This window comes from Gossypium hirsutum, chromosome A05, assembly GCF_007990345.1.
Source record: "Gossypium hirsutum isolate 1008001.06 chromosome A05, Gossypium_hirsutum_v2.1, whole genome shotgun sequence".
Taxonomy (NCBI): domain Eukaryota; kingdom Viridiplantae; phylum Streptophyta; class Magnoliopsida; order Malvales; family Malvaceae; genus Gossypium; species Gossypium hirsutum.
Window position 1 is genome coordinate 45,422,857 of NC_053428.1, and position 15,376 is coordinate 45,438,232.

The following is a 15,376-nucleotide window of genomic DNA, read 5'->3' on the forward strand; positions in this document are numbered from 1 at the left end:
TCACCAACCATAATCCTCATTTACGAGATTTGATTCAATGATTTTCATAAGAGTGAATTAAAGTTGAAAGACATTAAAGCTTATATCTCCCACCAAATATTATTAATTAATACTTACGATGGTGCAAGAATATTACTTTCCCTAACATAAAAAAAAAAAAACCCCAAGCACATCATTGTTTAATAAATCAAGAAATAGCTATTTCTACACCATAAACAATCACCACCCCCCCCCCCAAAAAAAAAAAAATCTGCCTACAAAATAGAGTTGAAACGAAACCAAACCAGGAATATCAACTGGTGATACCGTATATTTCGTGTCTATGGTCGATGATATACGAACTTCGTCCGGGGATCCACTATAAGACCCTTTCCACCATTCACTTCTAAATCGTGCCTGCAATCATCATATCGACAGAAAATTAGAATCATTTCTACTTTCTTAAGTTGACCCTCTGGCTCGCAAACATCCATTTCATATTGAATGAGATTGGTCCTGAAAACTGTTGAACGACTCAATTGCATCCATGACAAAATTATTAGGATTAAGCTACTATAACACTGCAGAAGAACGCCCCTCGATTACGTATTAGAAAGGATGGCATGTTTTGCTTGAAATAATAAGAAAGATAAAACTAAATCACTCAACTGAAACACAAAATCAGGGATGGTCAATTGCTCACGAGGAACGTATCTGAATAGCTGCAGAAGCCTGTCAACATATATCACTTTCTTCCACACCTATAGATAAATTCCAAGTACAGCAAGTTACATTAAGATTTGTAAACGGGTAAATCACTCTTATATAAGAACAATTAAGACGTACCACATTGTCCACAAACATTTGCAGAGCAAAAATTGTGGCTTTCAAGTGAAAGGTAGGATGAAGAACATATATTGCCTATACAACAAAAGTAAAGGGATCAAGAAACAACTATATATGAATATTCAAATTAGATGGGATAGATATTGCTGCATACATGCAGATTACGTTGGTGTTTCCGACCGAGTATTTGTTGTAATCTTCTCATCCATCCTAAGTCAGGTTGGCTGGTTGTTCCAGAAACCAGAAAACAAACATATGAAAATGCATTAAAACAAGGATATATGATGGTAATGTACCAAGGATTGTTTGTATTAATTGTGAAGAAAATTTCCAAATCTAGATTCTATTGTCCAAAGAAAAGGCATAACTGTTTTGTTTTATTTTATTGCTTCTTGAATCAGTTTAAAGAATTCAAACATTTAATTTTATTAAAGCCCAACCAGGTAATTCTTTAAAGGAAAAAAGTCTCAAAAACCAATACGTACATTTGTAAAGAAGCTGCAGAGTGTAAGTATACAATAGTATAAGGCTTCTGTATCAAGGGTTCAAATTCCTGAAATCAATAATCAAAAGATGATTTTAGCCCAAAAGCCAGTTTTCAGTAAACATATACTGTTAAGTGACCATAGCCACAAAACTTTTCCCAAAATTAAGCAGTTTAACGATGAGTAGCTAAATAAGACGATGTCAGGAAACTTTAGAAGTCCAATTGAAGAAACTAGAAAGCTAATACCTTTACAACATAGAGAACAAAGCGTTCAAGCTCAAGACACTGCAGCAGGAAATGTGCTCCAACAACAACCATAACAGGGCGACCTTCACTGTCCACCCCTCCACGGTAACTGAGATAAAACAAATAAACTAACTAAACATTATATTAAGACCGGAGGTAATCTGAAGATGTATGGAAATTGAAGAGTTTCATTGTATAAATAAAACATGGTCCCGCATATAGTTAGTAAAGTCAACAAATAAAATGGGGAAAGTATATAGTCTACAGACTTGAACCGTTTATCATCATGAGTGTATCCACAAACATTGATTGTGAAGAACCCAAGTTACTAATGGAAATGTAAAGATTAACCGAATCCCCAAAATAATAAAATATAATAGAGGAATGGTAACTCAATAGGGAAGATATGAATGGAGAAACACATGATAAACTTACACAATTTTCATCTCTGCAATTTCAGAAAGATTAAGAGAATTTGCCTTGGAAATGTATCTAGAATGAAGTGAGTATTCTTCAGCAGCAGATAATGGGGGCCCACCAAGATCACCAAATCCAAGCAACTTAGCACAATTCCAACCACCTTGTGCTTGAGAAGTTTTTTCCCACTGTTCCTGCCGTCTCTGATCTGGATCTTTGATCAAGGACATGAAAGCAGGATCCAAATATGTATCCAGGTAACTTGAATTCCTGAAAGAAAAGCAATCATCTATTAAGGTCATCCAATGAATTGAAATCCAAATAGGCCAAGACTACTTATAATAATCAACCCAGAACCACCATAATTGCAGGAGAATAATAAAATGTGCCATGAAAACTCAGAGATAAAATTGTTACACTTTCAAACTATAGAATTGGAGCTACTCTGATTATAATTTGAATTGATTATCACTAGGAAATGCTTGAAAGAAGTCTAAATGAAAGTGCAGATTTTATTACACTACATTAACCAATATACTTTTGGGGGAAAGAAAGCATAGGAAACCAAAAAAATACACAAGATTGTGCATTGTGATGTAGCTACACCTATATTCCAATATTTGCACATAATGATGCATTTACGAACCAATCCACAACCACGAACAGAATATAAAAATGTAGGGAAATGTAAAAGATTTTATTCATGAAATTGAGGCAACCAACCTTCGTACCAAACCTACATCACTAACAGGCAGTTCATCTGGAGCTTCGGAAGGCTTTGGGTTGGCCTTTTTGGGCAATGGCTTTATTCTGATTTTACGCTCATCAATGATAGTCTCACCATTCTCATCCCCGACATCAGCAGGGAGCTTAGATATAGCCACATCCTCCTCATGCTTATCTCGAGGAAAGTATAGTGGAAGCAATCTACAATTTAAAAAATTAAGTGATATGACACCTCATGCCTATAGCATTATTTTAAGCAAAAGAAGTAAAATAATCATCAAATTCCTCAAGACAGGAAGGCAGTATAACAATGGATTCAAACAAAGCAAGCCATCTTTGCAGGGTCGTAGAAATGAATATTAATACTATGATACCTCTTATAGATTTCAGTATCAGATGACGTGCCAGTACAAAAAACAACAGCAGTGATTTCATCTTTCTGCTTTTCCAGTAGTCGCCGAACAGTCCCTGAAGAAAAGGACAAAGTTTGAAACCAGAAATATTCAACCTCAAAAAACAGTTTTAATGGCATATTAATCTGAAACACAGGCATGTAAAAACAAACAGAGAGGTTTTTTAAGAGCTTTAGCTTCTAGAAACTATGCACTAGTAACAAAATATCAGATAACATGCACGTCAAAAAAAGAACTAAAAGAACAAAATGAAAACTCCACAGAAGTCAATGACTCTTAACATTGTATTTCTCACAGCACACGAAAGAGTCAACTTAGGAAAATTAGAGGCTTAACTAGCATTGATCCATTGCACATATTAAAAATATAATATCTTATAATATTATTGTCTTGTTCATTTGATGAGATAAGCAAAATTGCTTCAATTTTTATTCACCACTTTCTGTAATAAAAGTACCACATAATGAATAAAAGTTGCAAAACATATATTAGGAAATTCTGGATTTTTAGTTCACAGATCATCGAAAGAATCAGACAAATAGCTGCAATATGTAGGAAATTTTCTCACTTATAGCAACATGAGCAGCTGGTTCACGGGGATAGTTTTTAGCTTCTGTATATATGCATCCCATAGCAATACTGCATTCATACATGTCAAAGGATATTAAATATCTTACTCCATGAAACAACATATGAAATGAACAAATTGAAAAAGAATAAATATATAGCATCTGCAATATACCAACCTCCGAAGACCATTTTCAATGAGAAGTTCAAGGCAAGAGCGGTAGCAGTGACTCAGAGCATTCTCGGCAGCAGTATGATACTTCACTGCATACTTGGGACCAACTGTATGGATAACTCTCCTAATGATATGAAACATAAAACCCTCAGTTTCCAGTGAAGACAATTTTATGACTAAAAGTTAAACAGTAACAGTTTTGGTACAAACTAAATCAAATACTTATATTCCAAAATGAAAAATATAACAATCTATGGCTGCGCCAACGCTAGCTCAAAACCACATGCGGCAAGATCACAAATCTAACCCATAAATGATCAGATGAGAATGATGACATCATGCAATAAGCTGTTACATTTTGTACAGGAAAGTGTTACATTTTGTACATAAAAAAAAGAATACATTATCAATCTGATTTATAAAGAACTTCATTGAAGCAGCAGACGCGAGTCTCTGATAATATTTTTGTAAAACATCATATCTAGACAGCCCCTAGTTGTGCAAGAATTTGGACATACACACCTAGCAGGAAGATCATATGCATTAGTAACTTTGGCCATTCCAGTTCTGCATCCACCCTGTCCATACAAGCAACATCAAGTCATTCTTGCTTCAAGTTTATTTTGAAAATGAAGAACTTGCTTCAGAATCACAAAAGCTTGCCATAAACTGAACCAAAGTTTACGACATAACTATCAAAATGGTGCAACAGACCATTTAGTGCATCCATGCTAACAGTTCCCTTAAAATTTCTTCCTGATTAATATTTTAGCATACCAGTGTTGCACATTCTTCTGCAAGACCAGGTCCAGCTGCTGCATGCAAACCTGGACTACTGTGTGCTTCTTCCAAGTTCTGCAACCCAGCATGGAAAGAACATATCAATAAATTTGCCTCTTTGACTAATGACATGCTCTTGGTGAGGAGCTTAGGTGTTTAAAGGGGTCAAAACTTTAACTGAGTTCTCATATCAGAACATTAAGAATCAAACTTGCCAGTGCCACTCAAAGGTAAAATATACAAGTGCAAATGGTTAAATATACTCGTGTGAAGAAAAAAAAAATTCAGCTTGGTTCAGTTCTTAACTTTTGAACAAAGATGCAGAGCCCATGCAGATAAGTTTTGTGCATCCATGTGATAAACAATTAGGCTCCCTAAAAAAAGTAACCCTTTTTTTCTATTATTCCTTTTATCAACTCAATCCTCATATAGCAATTCGGTACAGTTCCAAGTTACTAATTGAGTTATTCTCATCATTGTGCTTCCATATTAGCTTCACTAATGACATGGTAAGGTTCTCCGTATCCAAGGTTAAAGCAATTCATGGTATCTTCAAAATGTCTCAAATTTTTACAGATCAGGTAGGATAGAGAAAACCTAGTGCTTACCTCATTTGTAGAATTAACAACAGCATCAACCTCAAGGTTCCACGGTTGACCCCTCCACAAGTATATCTTTGAGTTTATTTCATGATCAATGGGAAACCTCGATACCATCCCATTTCTACTACTCTCCTCTTCAGGAGACTTTAAAGGGTCGGGGAAAAATGAATTTGAAAATGAAGGATCTCCATTCTCATACTCCAAAGAAGACCTACTCTCTGCATCACTCCACCGCGGGACTTGATCCAAGGTCACAACAAAGTCCACATTGTCAGTTGGGACTCCCCCCATGGTTGTGGCTGTAGCCACTGTCCGATACATTGTAACAGCTCCCAATCAGAGTCCCTAACAGAAGGTGAGCCCGAAGTCCAGAAATTGAAACTTTAATACCCCCAAATAGAGAACGGATTCTATGATTAAAATAAGGTAATTCAAACTATCCCCGCCCTGAAATAACAAAATTATCACAATAAAATCAATATTTTGATAAAAAACGAGAGCTTTATCACTGATCAACAACAAATCTCAAGATTTTTTAACCTATTTATATCAATCACCAGTATCCACCTTCCAAAAATTCCCCAATCATCGAATCATCCTTATGACATACCATGAAAATACAGGAATAACAAGACATCCCTAAATCCTCATCCGAAATTTGATAAATTATAATTAAAATGCAATAAAAAATAATTATTTAAGCAGTTACGTCTTGGGAAACCTGAACCTAAAGTCCAAAGTTTTCATAAAAGAAGTAAACAATTGACCAAACGAAATTAAAATTGGAAGAAACCCAATACAACTTAGAGTTCGATTTATGTAAATAACATAACGTACCTGAATTTCAAAAGCTGAAGAATCAAAACTGATCTTTAGCTTAATTAGGGGTTCTGATTTGTTTCTGAAATACAACTATTATTGAAGCGGAGCTCATTTTGGCCAGAAATGGATTTGGGTGAAAAAGGAAATTATTGTTTTTGGTACAAAAAAGAATTATTCGATTTGTCATTTTGTGTTGGTTTTTGTTTGACTAATGATGTTAGTGGCCCTCTAATTTTCGGCATATTCCGTTTAGGTCCTGTCCTTCCCTGTAGAACTATTTTTAGATAAAATCAAACCAGATTCATATAAAAATAATATATCTTTGTATTACGGTTTTAGTCCCTTTACTCTTTTAACTTTTTATATATTTAATTTGATCATTCAAAATAAAAATTATAGTTTAATTTGATATAATTTTTCTATTTGCATAAATGAATGGCATGATTTTTACTTAAAAGAACACCTATCCAATACAAAAATATACATGTTAGCACAGTGAATTAAAAGTGCTTTTTATTAGCCTTTTGTACTAACTAATAAATACCAAATTTTGCCAAAATAAAATATAATAATTAAATATCAAATTTGTGCATAATATAGGATCAAAACTATAATTTGACGAATTTGATTAAGAAAAATAAAAAGAATTCCGGACCCAAAACACATATGGTTTACTTCTTAATGTTCAATTTTGGCTTTGCAAATAGAAATTAAACAGCCTTTTTCTTTTAATGGTTAGTCTTGAAGGTAAACTTTATCTACAAAAAAAATATTAAAAAGCATACAAATTTTCGATTTAAGGATGATTTCCCATCTTTCATCCTGCCATTGTTTTGTATGGATTTTGATGATTTGAAGAATGGGGATGTTTAAACCAAAAGAGGGCTATATATTGCCATTGCTATTACATTTTGTTCTTGCATGTTGGCTTTGCTTCCCATTCTTCTTTTATCTATATCCAAGCAAATTGAAATGACCATTTCATTTGATTCCAGCCTTTTCCTTCAACATTGCAATGAAGTTTTCTTTGTCTTCTGGCGACATTGCCTCCACTGAACAATCCCCTACTCCCCACTCCGCCCCACGCATGCAGTACTTGTCTTGAATTTCTTGCTTGTTCCTGCAATTTTGCAATAATTTGCAGCAACCTTCACAATTCTATCTCAATGCCTAATCATATAATGCAAGTTCAAGAATCTAGAGCTTAATTCAGTCGGTTCATGCAATCTTCCTTTAAAGATGGTATTTTGATACATCTCAAGTTAGATTCTCAACATTGCAATCCTTCCCCTATCCCCATACTAAGGCCTCCTATACACAAAATAATGCAAGTTCAACATCACAATTCTACCTCAATGCCTAATCAGATGATGCAAGTTCAAGAACCTAGAGCTTAATTCAGTCAGTTCATGCAATCACCCTTATGAGTGGTATTTTGAAACGTCTCAAGTTAGAGTCTCAACATTGCAATCGTTCCCCTATCCCCATACTAAGGCCTCCTTTACACGAAATATTGCAAGTTCAACATCACAATTCTCTCTCAATGCCTAACCAAATAATGTGCTTAGTTGCTTCATGCAACTATTCTTAGTATTCAGTAAATTTGGGATTTGAATCCTGAAATCTACAACCCTTCCATATCGATAATGCAACTTCAATAACTAATAAGTTACAGTTGGTTCATGTAAACACCTTTAAGAGACGTATTTAGTAAATTTGATTGGAACATCTACAACCTCTTTCTATCCCCGTATGGAAACAAACACACCCTTTTTTTATTCTTCCCTCTAGAGACAAGCAGTTCATAGTATGAGGATAAAAGGGAAAAGGGATTATAGATGCTCGGATTCAAATTTTATGTCACTTTTTAAGGCTATTGCATGAACCGGATTTGACGTAATGCAGTTTAAGTAAGCAATTTTGATAGTGATATAGGGTAAAGAAAGTGAATTACTTTTCTTTGTTCTGCTTTGACCGCTCTAACAGCTGCTTCAGCAAGGGAGATGACTTGAATCTTGCATCAGCTTCAGCGTACTTCTTCTGGTTTTCTTCTGCATAATCAAAACCCAATTTTTTTAAGGCCAATTTTAGAATTTAAACCACAAATGTCAACGGATTACGGTGAGAACGATAAATCAAACCATTGAAGCGATTTAGGAACTCAATTTCAGGTAATTGAGGACCAGGGATTGATTCGATTCCGGGGAATCCTGATAACAATCCAGCTTTGGCTGCAAAAAGAAAAAAAAAACACAGAAGCTCAAGCAATCATTTTTTTAACTATACCTTGGATTTCAACAATTTCTATAGTTAATTTCTTATGGAATTCGAAACAAATTCACGACCATACCATATCCAACCCAACAAACAATTTTATAAACAAAATCCTAAAATGAAAAAAAAAGGAAAAATGGAAAAAAGGAAAAGAAGAAGCAACTCAAGTTAACCAAGTGGTGAAATAAACAGTCAACGCAATGAACTCAAATTGAAGACATGGAAGTCTAACATTAAATCATTGAATAGTGGTACCTGGAATTGGAGACAGAAGAATACTAACTGAAGCAGCCAAAGGTACAAAAGACTTGCGTAACACACTGCAATTCAACGGTAAAGAAGAAGAAGAAGAAGAAGAAGAAGAAGAAGTTTTCAAGATTTTAGTGGAGGTAATAGAGATTCTTTCATCAAAATAAATGGGGAGAGAGGAAGCTGTTGAGCAAATCATTGTTGGGTTGTTGGCCTTTCTTCGAGATGAACAAGCTTAATAAGTAAAGATAAAGAGGGTTAAAAAAGAATCCCCCAGGAGCGGCTGATATTAGTTTCAAGTCTACAAATGAAAATTGACTTTATGTTTAGGTTAGGATTGGATTAAGATGTAGGTCATCATCTCGATTTAGTATGTTAACCCAACGATTTTATAACCGGACCGGTGGTCGAACCGGCCTTACCACCGGTCCAACCGGTTTACATATTAAAAAAAATACTGAAATATATAAAAAGGGGTTTGGCATGGAGGAAACGGTTCGTTTCAGGCTTTTCAGTAAAAAAAAAGAAAAGAAAAGAAGAAGAAGATATTTAAAATAATATAATGCTGTTACCCACTTCTTTCTTTTTATATTAAAATAATATTTCTTTTAATTGGTTGAATATAAAGCTGTGGGTTTTCATTAAAATAATACTAAAAATGATTAATTACTTAAATAATATAAAATATAAAAATGGATTATTTTTTATAATGTTTTCGAGCTACCTAAAACTTCTCTCACCTTTTATCAATAAGTCAATTAAAGTAAAATATATATATATATTTTTAAGTTATGTTGTCAACATATCAAGTGATACTCAAAAAATACTTTTAAATACAAACCAAATAAGGTATCAGGCCACACCAGTATGAATTAAGAAAAAGTTGACATTGAGAGTGTGGCCTCTCTTCTTCCTTCAGATTTGCTACCTCTCTTGGTTTGTGCCTCTGCTTGCTGGTTGCTGCTGTTTGCTAGCTGTTGCTTCGGCCTCCTTCATGCCATTGTCCTCCCTCAGGTTGTCCGCACCTGTCACAAACTCCGTAAAATGAGCATACAAGTGCAACATGTCAATTAATCTTGGTCATGAGTCAGGCTACTTATCTAGGTTCAAAGGTCCACGTGAAAAGCGAGAGGGTTCAAACAACAATATAAGTCCTAAAAATAGACTTGGAGAAAAAATAAAACCTATTTTCTAAATGGATCAGGCCTCTAAAGGCCCAACTTGACCCGAATTTGACTAATTTTTTTCTTCTGTTGTTTCCCGCTGTTATGTTATTGTTTTGCTATCATTTTGTTATTATATTTATATTATTTTGTTGCTATTATTTGTATATTGTATCACTCTTATTTTATTGTTAATTTTATTATTATTTTAGAGGTATTTACTTGATAAATTAAACTATTTTGATGTTATTCAAGTATAAAAACTTTTTTAATATATTTTTACTTTGTTGGGAAATATTTATTTTAACATTTTTAGTGTATTTAATATATTATACTTTTTAAATCTATTTTTATATAAAAAATAATCTAAAATGAAGTAATACGGGCAAGTCAGACTCCGATTTAGTATTTTTTATCTGGACTAAACTTCAGCAAAATTTTAAACCCATTTTTTAGTCCGAACAGAATCCTCACCTAAAAGACAAACTTAAAATTTTGCATCAACCCAACCCATATGATAAGGTGTAATGCCAACATTTATTTATTTTTTATATTCTTAATTTGAAGTTTCTTTGTTTCTTGTTAGTATTTATAGAAAGGGAACTTTACTTTCTCTTTCATTTTGCTATTTCCAGGCATGGGAAATCAAATTTTTTATTTATCGGGTGAATTGTATTTGGTATTGTGTTTGACCGTGTTATATTTTCAAAACTGAGACAACGTTTTCATTTATGAGCCGGTCACATTGTCAGATCCGATTACTAAAATGAATCGGATTGAGTTCAGTTCAATGCCCAACCAATAAGAATGCAACCTATAGGCAGATCGAAGGGGAAGCTGAAACAAAATAATTACTCAAATACTACTAAAGTTTAACTCCAAAATATTCCTCACAAGATGAAGTGAATAAAGTGATATTTTCCCTCCCCCCTAAGTTGCAGATTTTTCCAGAAAACACACAGTTTTAGTTAGCAGCACAACACACTCCATCAACGTGCCCATGGTCAAATTCATCCTTCAAGCATAGCCTTGGCAGCATCGATCAGTATCGATCTAAAATCGGTTGAAGCTAGGCCAAGAACAGTATATCCTTCTTTGTCTTCTATGTCCACATCCGCTCCATGTCTTATTAAGAGGAGGGCTACCTGACACCAAAGGAAACAATTCTGACTAAGAATACCCTAAGTCCGCAAGATTTCATAAGATGTTCAGGTTTCCCCTATCTTAATTTGTGAGTAATGTAAATCAGCATAGTAGCATAGAACTGATTTTGGTTTTATCAAATGTAAAAGCAATGATAAATAGATGAGGTTCACCAGCCTGAACCTTAAACCTCGGTTTCTCAAGGCTCAGAGAGAGTACCTCCTTGTTTTGGCAAATAACCGCACTCATCAGAGGAGTTTGTCCAGCTCTATCAGTAGCATCAACTTCTGCCCCTTCCTCAATCAAGAGTTCACATAATGCTGACTTCCCAGTACTAGCTGCCCTATGCAATGGGGTGCATCCTACCTGCATTTAGTCATACTATCAACTGATGAAATGGAAATTAAAAAGAAAGATACTGCAAATGGAAAAGGAGAACCAAAAAAATACAAACAGCCCCCCTATATAAGAAAAAATGATTTATGTGTGAAGTTACAAGCCTTGTCCTTTGAATTAATCTTTGCACCATGAGAGATCAGAAGTTCAGCAATCTTCAACCATCCCTTGCTAGCAGCATAATGAAGGGCGGTGCGGCCACCATCATTTTTCACATTAACATTTGCTCCTTCGCAAAAAGTAAATAAGAAAATAACAATACTTAACATCAGCTGAATGCAAAATTTGCACACTCGAGATAACAATCAGAGTAAGAACCCTGCTTATGCTCAATTAAGATCCTTAATAAAGAAACTTACAGGATAAAAAACATTTTCCATAAACCAGCAGGAAGATTCTCAACCAATACGTACATGCACAAACGAATTCCATAGATTTGCAGCTTATGGATACTCTGAACATGCTGATACATTAATCTTCTAATGTTCCGATTTTCTAGTACCCCATTAGGACATGATCTTGCAGAATCGAAAGCTTAAACTAAAAAGAACAGGATCAAAGATCTAGTATGATTTATAAGAGCTAGTTTACAAAGTATTTGATGTGGTACCAGTTGTATGCTAAATTAACACCCTTTAATGCCTAATTTACAGCATAACTTTTCCATAAACTTAGCTTGAATATTCGTAACCAATTCAAGTACATACACATACATATATTCACAACTCAACTCAAAACAACTGAGTTTCCACATTAGGATTAATTTGGAAAATCAGAATTATACAAATTTCTTACCTTTATTCAACAGGATTTCCATAATTTCCAAATTACCAATGCTGGCGGCTGAGTGAATGGGAGCCCAACCTTCTTCATCGATACCATTCACAACTGATTCATCAGCGGCGGCAGAGAGTAGTTTGACCACCTAATGCAAATTGATTTTTTTCACATTAACAAATCAACCCAATAGAGATAGGGCAACTCAGGAAATGGAAGGAAGTATGGGGTTACCTCAGGGTGGGCGGAGGAGACGGCGACGTGGAGAAGAGATCGGGCGTCTTCATTCCGGAGTTTAACAGACTTGGTAAGGTGGTCTTGGGAGAGGGATTTGAATATGGAAGAATCGCCCTTCTCCGCAGCTTTGAAGAGGTCTTTCTCTTTAATTTCAACTGACTTAGTTGGAGGATTAATTTCCATGTTTGAAGCGAAAATTACAGATAAAAGAAGAAGTAAGGGAAAGAAGAAGGTTAAAGAACAAGAAGATTCGAAGGGCAGAACTAACAAAGATAGCGTTTTCCTCTATTAGTTTTTCGGCTTACTCCGAAGAACACCTACTCTCTGCATCCAAGGTCACAACAAAGTCCACATTGTCAGTCGGAACTCCCCCCATGGTTGTGGCTGTAGCCACTTTCCGATAAACCGTAACAGCTCCCAATCAGAGTCCCTAACGGAAGGTTTACCCGAAGTCCAGAAACTCAAACTTTAACACCCCCAAAAAGAGAACGGATTCAAACTATCCCCTTCCCGAAATAACAAAATTATCACAACAAATTCAATATTTTGATAAAAAACGAGAGCTTTATCAATGATCAACAACAAATTTCAAGACTTTTTAACCTATTTATTTCAATCACCAGCATCCACCTTCCAAAAATTCCCCAATTATCGAATCATCCTCATGACATACCATGAAAATACAGGAATAACAAGACATCCCTAATTCCTCATCCGAAATTTGATGAATTTTAATTAAAATGCAATAAAAAGCGATTATTTAAGAGGTTACGTCTTGGGAAACCTAAACCTAAAGTCCAAAGTTTTCGTAAAAGAAGTAAACAACTGACCAAACGAAATTAAAATTCGACGAAACCCAATACAATTTAGAGTTCGATTTATGTAAATAATATAACGTACCTGAATTTCAAAAGCTGAAGAATCAAAACTGATCTTTAATTTAACTAGGGGTTCTGATTTTTTTATGAAATACAACTATTACTGAAAAACGGAGCTCATTTTGGCATAAATGAGTTGGGGTGAAAATGAAATTACCTTTTGGTAAAAAAAATTTAAAGAATATTAGGGTTTTAGGCCATTTTTCTTAAAATTTAAGAAAATAAATTATTTTTAGAGAGATAATAGGAAAATGCCTCCAGCAACCACTTCAATTGAAAACCTTTCTACTCAATGTGTATTTGTCCTAGTTAAGGGTGTCCCCCATTAGGCTTTTTATTATTATTTTAAATCGTGACCTTAATAACCCTAAACTCTAACCTTAACCTTACATCCAGTTATTTCGAGATAAAATTTCACAAGGGAATCCAGGGATAAAATTGACACATCCCATTCAATCTTTCTGCAACACATAATAATGTTATCTTTAAAAACTTTTTAGAAAAACACTTATTATTAGAAACATTTTTTTAATTTGTCATGTTCAATCTTTTTCAACATTTTGAAATTATATTTCATATTCGATGGTAGAATTTCCTATAAATTGAACACATTTTGTGTAGAGGTTTCTATATTTCGAGCATATTGATTTCATAAGGAGGTTTGCATAAAGAGGCTATTTTTATGCTAAAAATCTGAAATTTAAAAATTGACCCAACAAAGTAAATTAGTTCAAGTGTCGTTGTTTTAATTTGGATAATGAGTACTTATTTTTGTATATAATCTTTTAGTTTTAAACATATGAAACAGGTTATTCGGGCAAAGATGAGTAGACGAATTAAAGCCGTTATTTATTACGATGGTCAGATTTGTGACATCGATGTTGGGGTTGTTTTTGTATCGGCCAAATTTGTAGAGTTGGCTGTCAACTGAAGCATAAAATTGAACGAGCTTCAGTCAATAATTAGAAGAAAAGTGGCGACTTAAAGTTGGAGGAGAATTACGAGCTTGAAATATAGATATTTAATGTCACTGAACCTTGTTAAATATGATATATTTGAGGTTAAAAGCGACATGAATGTCGAGACGATGCTTGATAGGCATTGCTCTAGTGAAAATGCTATACTAGAGTTATATGTCCATTTTGTCGATGTCGAGGAAAATGGTTTGAGTTCGACAATAGTTCCAGTAAATCACGAACAAGAAGCAGAAACTCCAACTACACGGTTGTGCAGTGTTTTCACAATGTTGTTATAAAGCTTCTATCAAGAAATGTTAGAATCATCTATGGGAAGACATTCTTTAGTTTCAGCCATCAATATCAAATTTGGCGTACAGGCGCAGATAGTTGGTAATGTCACACCCCGAATTGTTAACTTATGTTGGAATGGTAATTTTGATGATTAATTTGAAAAGATTGCACATTGAGCATGCTTTAATGAAAATAAGTAGAAATGACAGACTGGTTGTGGAAACATTGTAATTCAAACTTGGTTTAGAGAGTTACTTGATGTGAGACATGATGATTATATATTTTAACACTTGGCTATTGAAATTGAGATCGATGAAAGAAGTGCATGAGTGGTATATAAGGGAAAGAAGTTATTCTTCAGTGTAATTCTCTTACTTTTCTATTCTTTCTTCATATTCTTCACTGGTTTGGATTGAAAAAGAGAAAGGTGAAAGGAGCGATCTTCTTCATCTTCTTCACAGTTTGTGCATAAGTAGCTGATGATTTCTCAAGCTGGTAAGCTTCCTAACCTTTCTATGTTCACGGATTTAAGAAAAAGAAAGAAAGTAAGGATTTCTATTATCCATCGATTCTGTTTTGTTTTGGTTAAAATTTTTGGATAACCTTTTAAATGGCCTCTACATGCAAACAAGTCATGGTTCTTGTGATGTTGAAAATTCTGAAATGGTTGTCATGTTTTGTAATTTGGAGGCTCGGATAGTAAAGGAAGTAACTAAGAAGAGGGCTTTGGCATCAACTTCTAGGTGAGTTCTAGAACTCAAACTTTAAATGGATGTTTACATTTTGGTATTGTTTGTTGGGTTTGTAATTCTTGTCCTAAGGTGATGAATGCTCTGGCTGAATGATGGGTAAATGACGAGTTATTTCATAACTGAATATTGATGTATCATAATGCCTATTGTATTAATATGAAAATGCATGAAATGTTTGGCATAATGTGTTTCGTGCA

The 15,376-nt window shown here is 34.3% G+C and overlaps 3 protein-coding genes across 8 annotated transcripts; all 3 read right to left on the reverse strand.

Moving 5' to 3' along the window:
• On the reverse strand, nucleotides 1-6,231 carry LOC107960328 (protein GDAP2 homolog). 2 transcript variants are annotated; one of them, XM_016896650.2, is made up of 15 exons: nucleotides 6,076-6,231; nucleotides 5,245-5,685; nucleotides 4,634-4,711; nucleotides 4,379-4,434; nucleotides 3,861-3,980; nucleotides 3,683-3,753; nucleotides 3,076-3,169; nucleotides 2,699-2,902; nucleotides 1,994-2,245; nucleotides 1,559-1,667; nucleotides 1,311-1,378; nucleotides 980-1,049; nucleotides 826-900; nucleotides 649-740; nucleotides 1-396 (listed from the first exon to the last, which is right to left on the reverse strand). In XM_016896650.2, exons 2-15 carry the CDS (start codon nucleotides 5,557-5,559, stop codon nucleotides 321-323), a joined length of 1,680 nt encoding a protein of 559 aa, XP_016752139.2. In that variant the 5' UTR covers nucleotides 5,560-5,685; nucleotides 6,076-6,231; the 3' UTR covers nucleotides 1-320. The 2 variants fall into 2 exon arrangements, with proteins under 2 accessions (XP_016752139.2, XP_016752141.2); XM_016896652.2 differs by having other exon boundaries at nucleotides 5,245-5,583; nucleotides 6,076-6,224.
• A 599-nt stretch (nucleotides 6,232-6,830) lies between these two features.
• LOC107960327 (uncharacterized) lies at nucleotides 6,831-8,942 on the reverse strand. 2 transcript variants are annotated; one of them, XM_016896649.2, is made up of 4 exons: nucleotides 8,590-8,942; nucleotides 8,202-8,291; nucleotides 8,015-8,111; nucleotides 6,831-7,180 (listed from the first exon to the last, which is right to left on the reverse strand). In XM_016896649.2, the coding sequence occupies exons 1-4, from the start codon at nucleotides 8,780-8,782 to the stop codon at nucleotides 7,042-7,044; spliced, it is 519 nt and encodes a 172-aa protein (XP_016752138.2). In that variant the 5' UTR covers nucleotides 8,783-8,942; the 3' UTR covers nucleotides 6,831-7,041. The 2 variants fall into 2 exon arrangements, with proteins under 2 accessions (XP_016752138.2, XP_040968380.1); XM_041112446.1 differs by having other exon boundaries at nucleotides 6,831-7,208.
• Nucleotides 8,943-10,584: 1,642 nt separating this feature from the next.
• On the reverse strand, nucleotides 10,585-13,484 carry LOC107960326 (26S proteasome non-ATPase regulatory subunit 10). 4 transcript variants are annotated; one of them, XM_016896647.2, is made up of 6 exons: nucleotides 13,200-13,484; nucleotides 12,297-12,623; nucleotides 12,081-12,210; nucleotides 11,390-11,514; nucleotides 11,109-11,255; nucleotides 10,585-10,891 (listed from the first exon to the last, which is right to left on the reverse strand). In XM_016896647.2, the coding sequence occupies exons 2-6, from the start codon at nucleotides 12,480-12,482 to the stop codon at nucleotides 10,757-10,759; spliced, it is 723 nt and encodes a 240-aa protein (XP_016752136.2). In that variant the 5' UTR covers nucleotides 12,483-12,623; nucleotides 13,200-13,484; the 3' UTR covers nucleotides 10,585-10,756. The 4 variants fall into 4 exon arrangements, with proteins under 4 accessions (XP_016752136.2, XP_040968382.1, XP_040968381.1 ...); XM_041112448.1 differs by having other exon boundaries at nucleotides 10,585-10,887; nucleotides 13,200-13,448; XM_041112447.1 differs by having other exon boundaries at nucleotides 12,297-12,729; nucleotides 13,200-13,430.
• Between the last annotated feature and the right edge of the window lie 1,892 nt (nucleotides 13,485-15,376).

Bases quoted from the DNA above. Each gene is read 5' to 3' on its own strand.
- LOC107960328 (XM_016896650.2), bottom strand. From the start codon at position 5,559: ATGTATCGGACAGTGGCTACAGCCACAACCATGGGGGGAGTCCCAACT. The intron at 3,170-3,682 runs GTGAGAAAATTT...CCTTTTCTTCAG, and splicing joins AGCTGCTCATGTTGCTATAA to GGACTGTTCGGCGACTACTG. The intron at 1,050-1,310 runs GTACGTATTGGT...TGGAACAACCAG, and splicing joins TCTGCAGCTTCTTTACAAAT to CCAACCTGACTTAGGATGGA.
- LOC107960327 (XM_041112446.1), bottom strand. From the start codon at position 8,782: ATGATTTGCTCAACAGCTTCCTCTCTCCCCATTTATTTTGATGAAAGA. The intron at 8,292-8,589 runs GTACCACTATTC...TTCTTTTTGCAG, and splicing joins TCTTCTGTCTCCAATTCCAG to CCAAAGCTGGATTGTTATCA. The intron at 7,209-8,014 runs GTAATTCACTTT...AGAATTGTGAAG, and splicing joins TCAAAGCAGAACAAAGAAAA to GTTGCTGCAAATTATTGCAA.
- LOC107960326 (XM_016896647.2), bottom strand. From the start codon at position 12,482: ATGGAAATTAATCCTCCAACTAAGTCAGTTGAAATTAAAGAGAAAGAC. The intron at 11,256-11,389 runs GCTTGTAACTTC...GACTAAATGCAG, and splicing joins AGATTAATTCAAAGGACAAG to GTAGGATGCACCCCATTGCA. The intron at 10,892-11,108 runs GTACTCTCTCTG...CTTTGGTGTCAG, and splicing joins TTATTTGCCAAAACAAGGAG to GTAGCCCTCCTCTTAATAAG.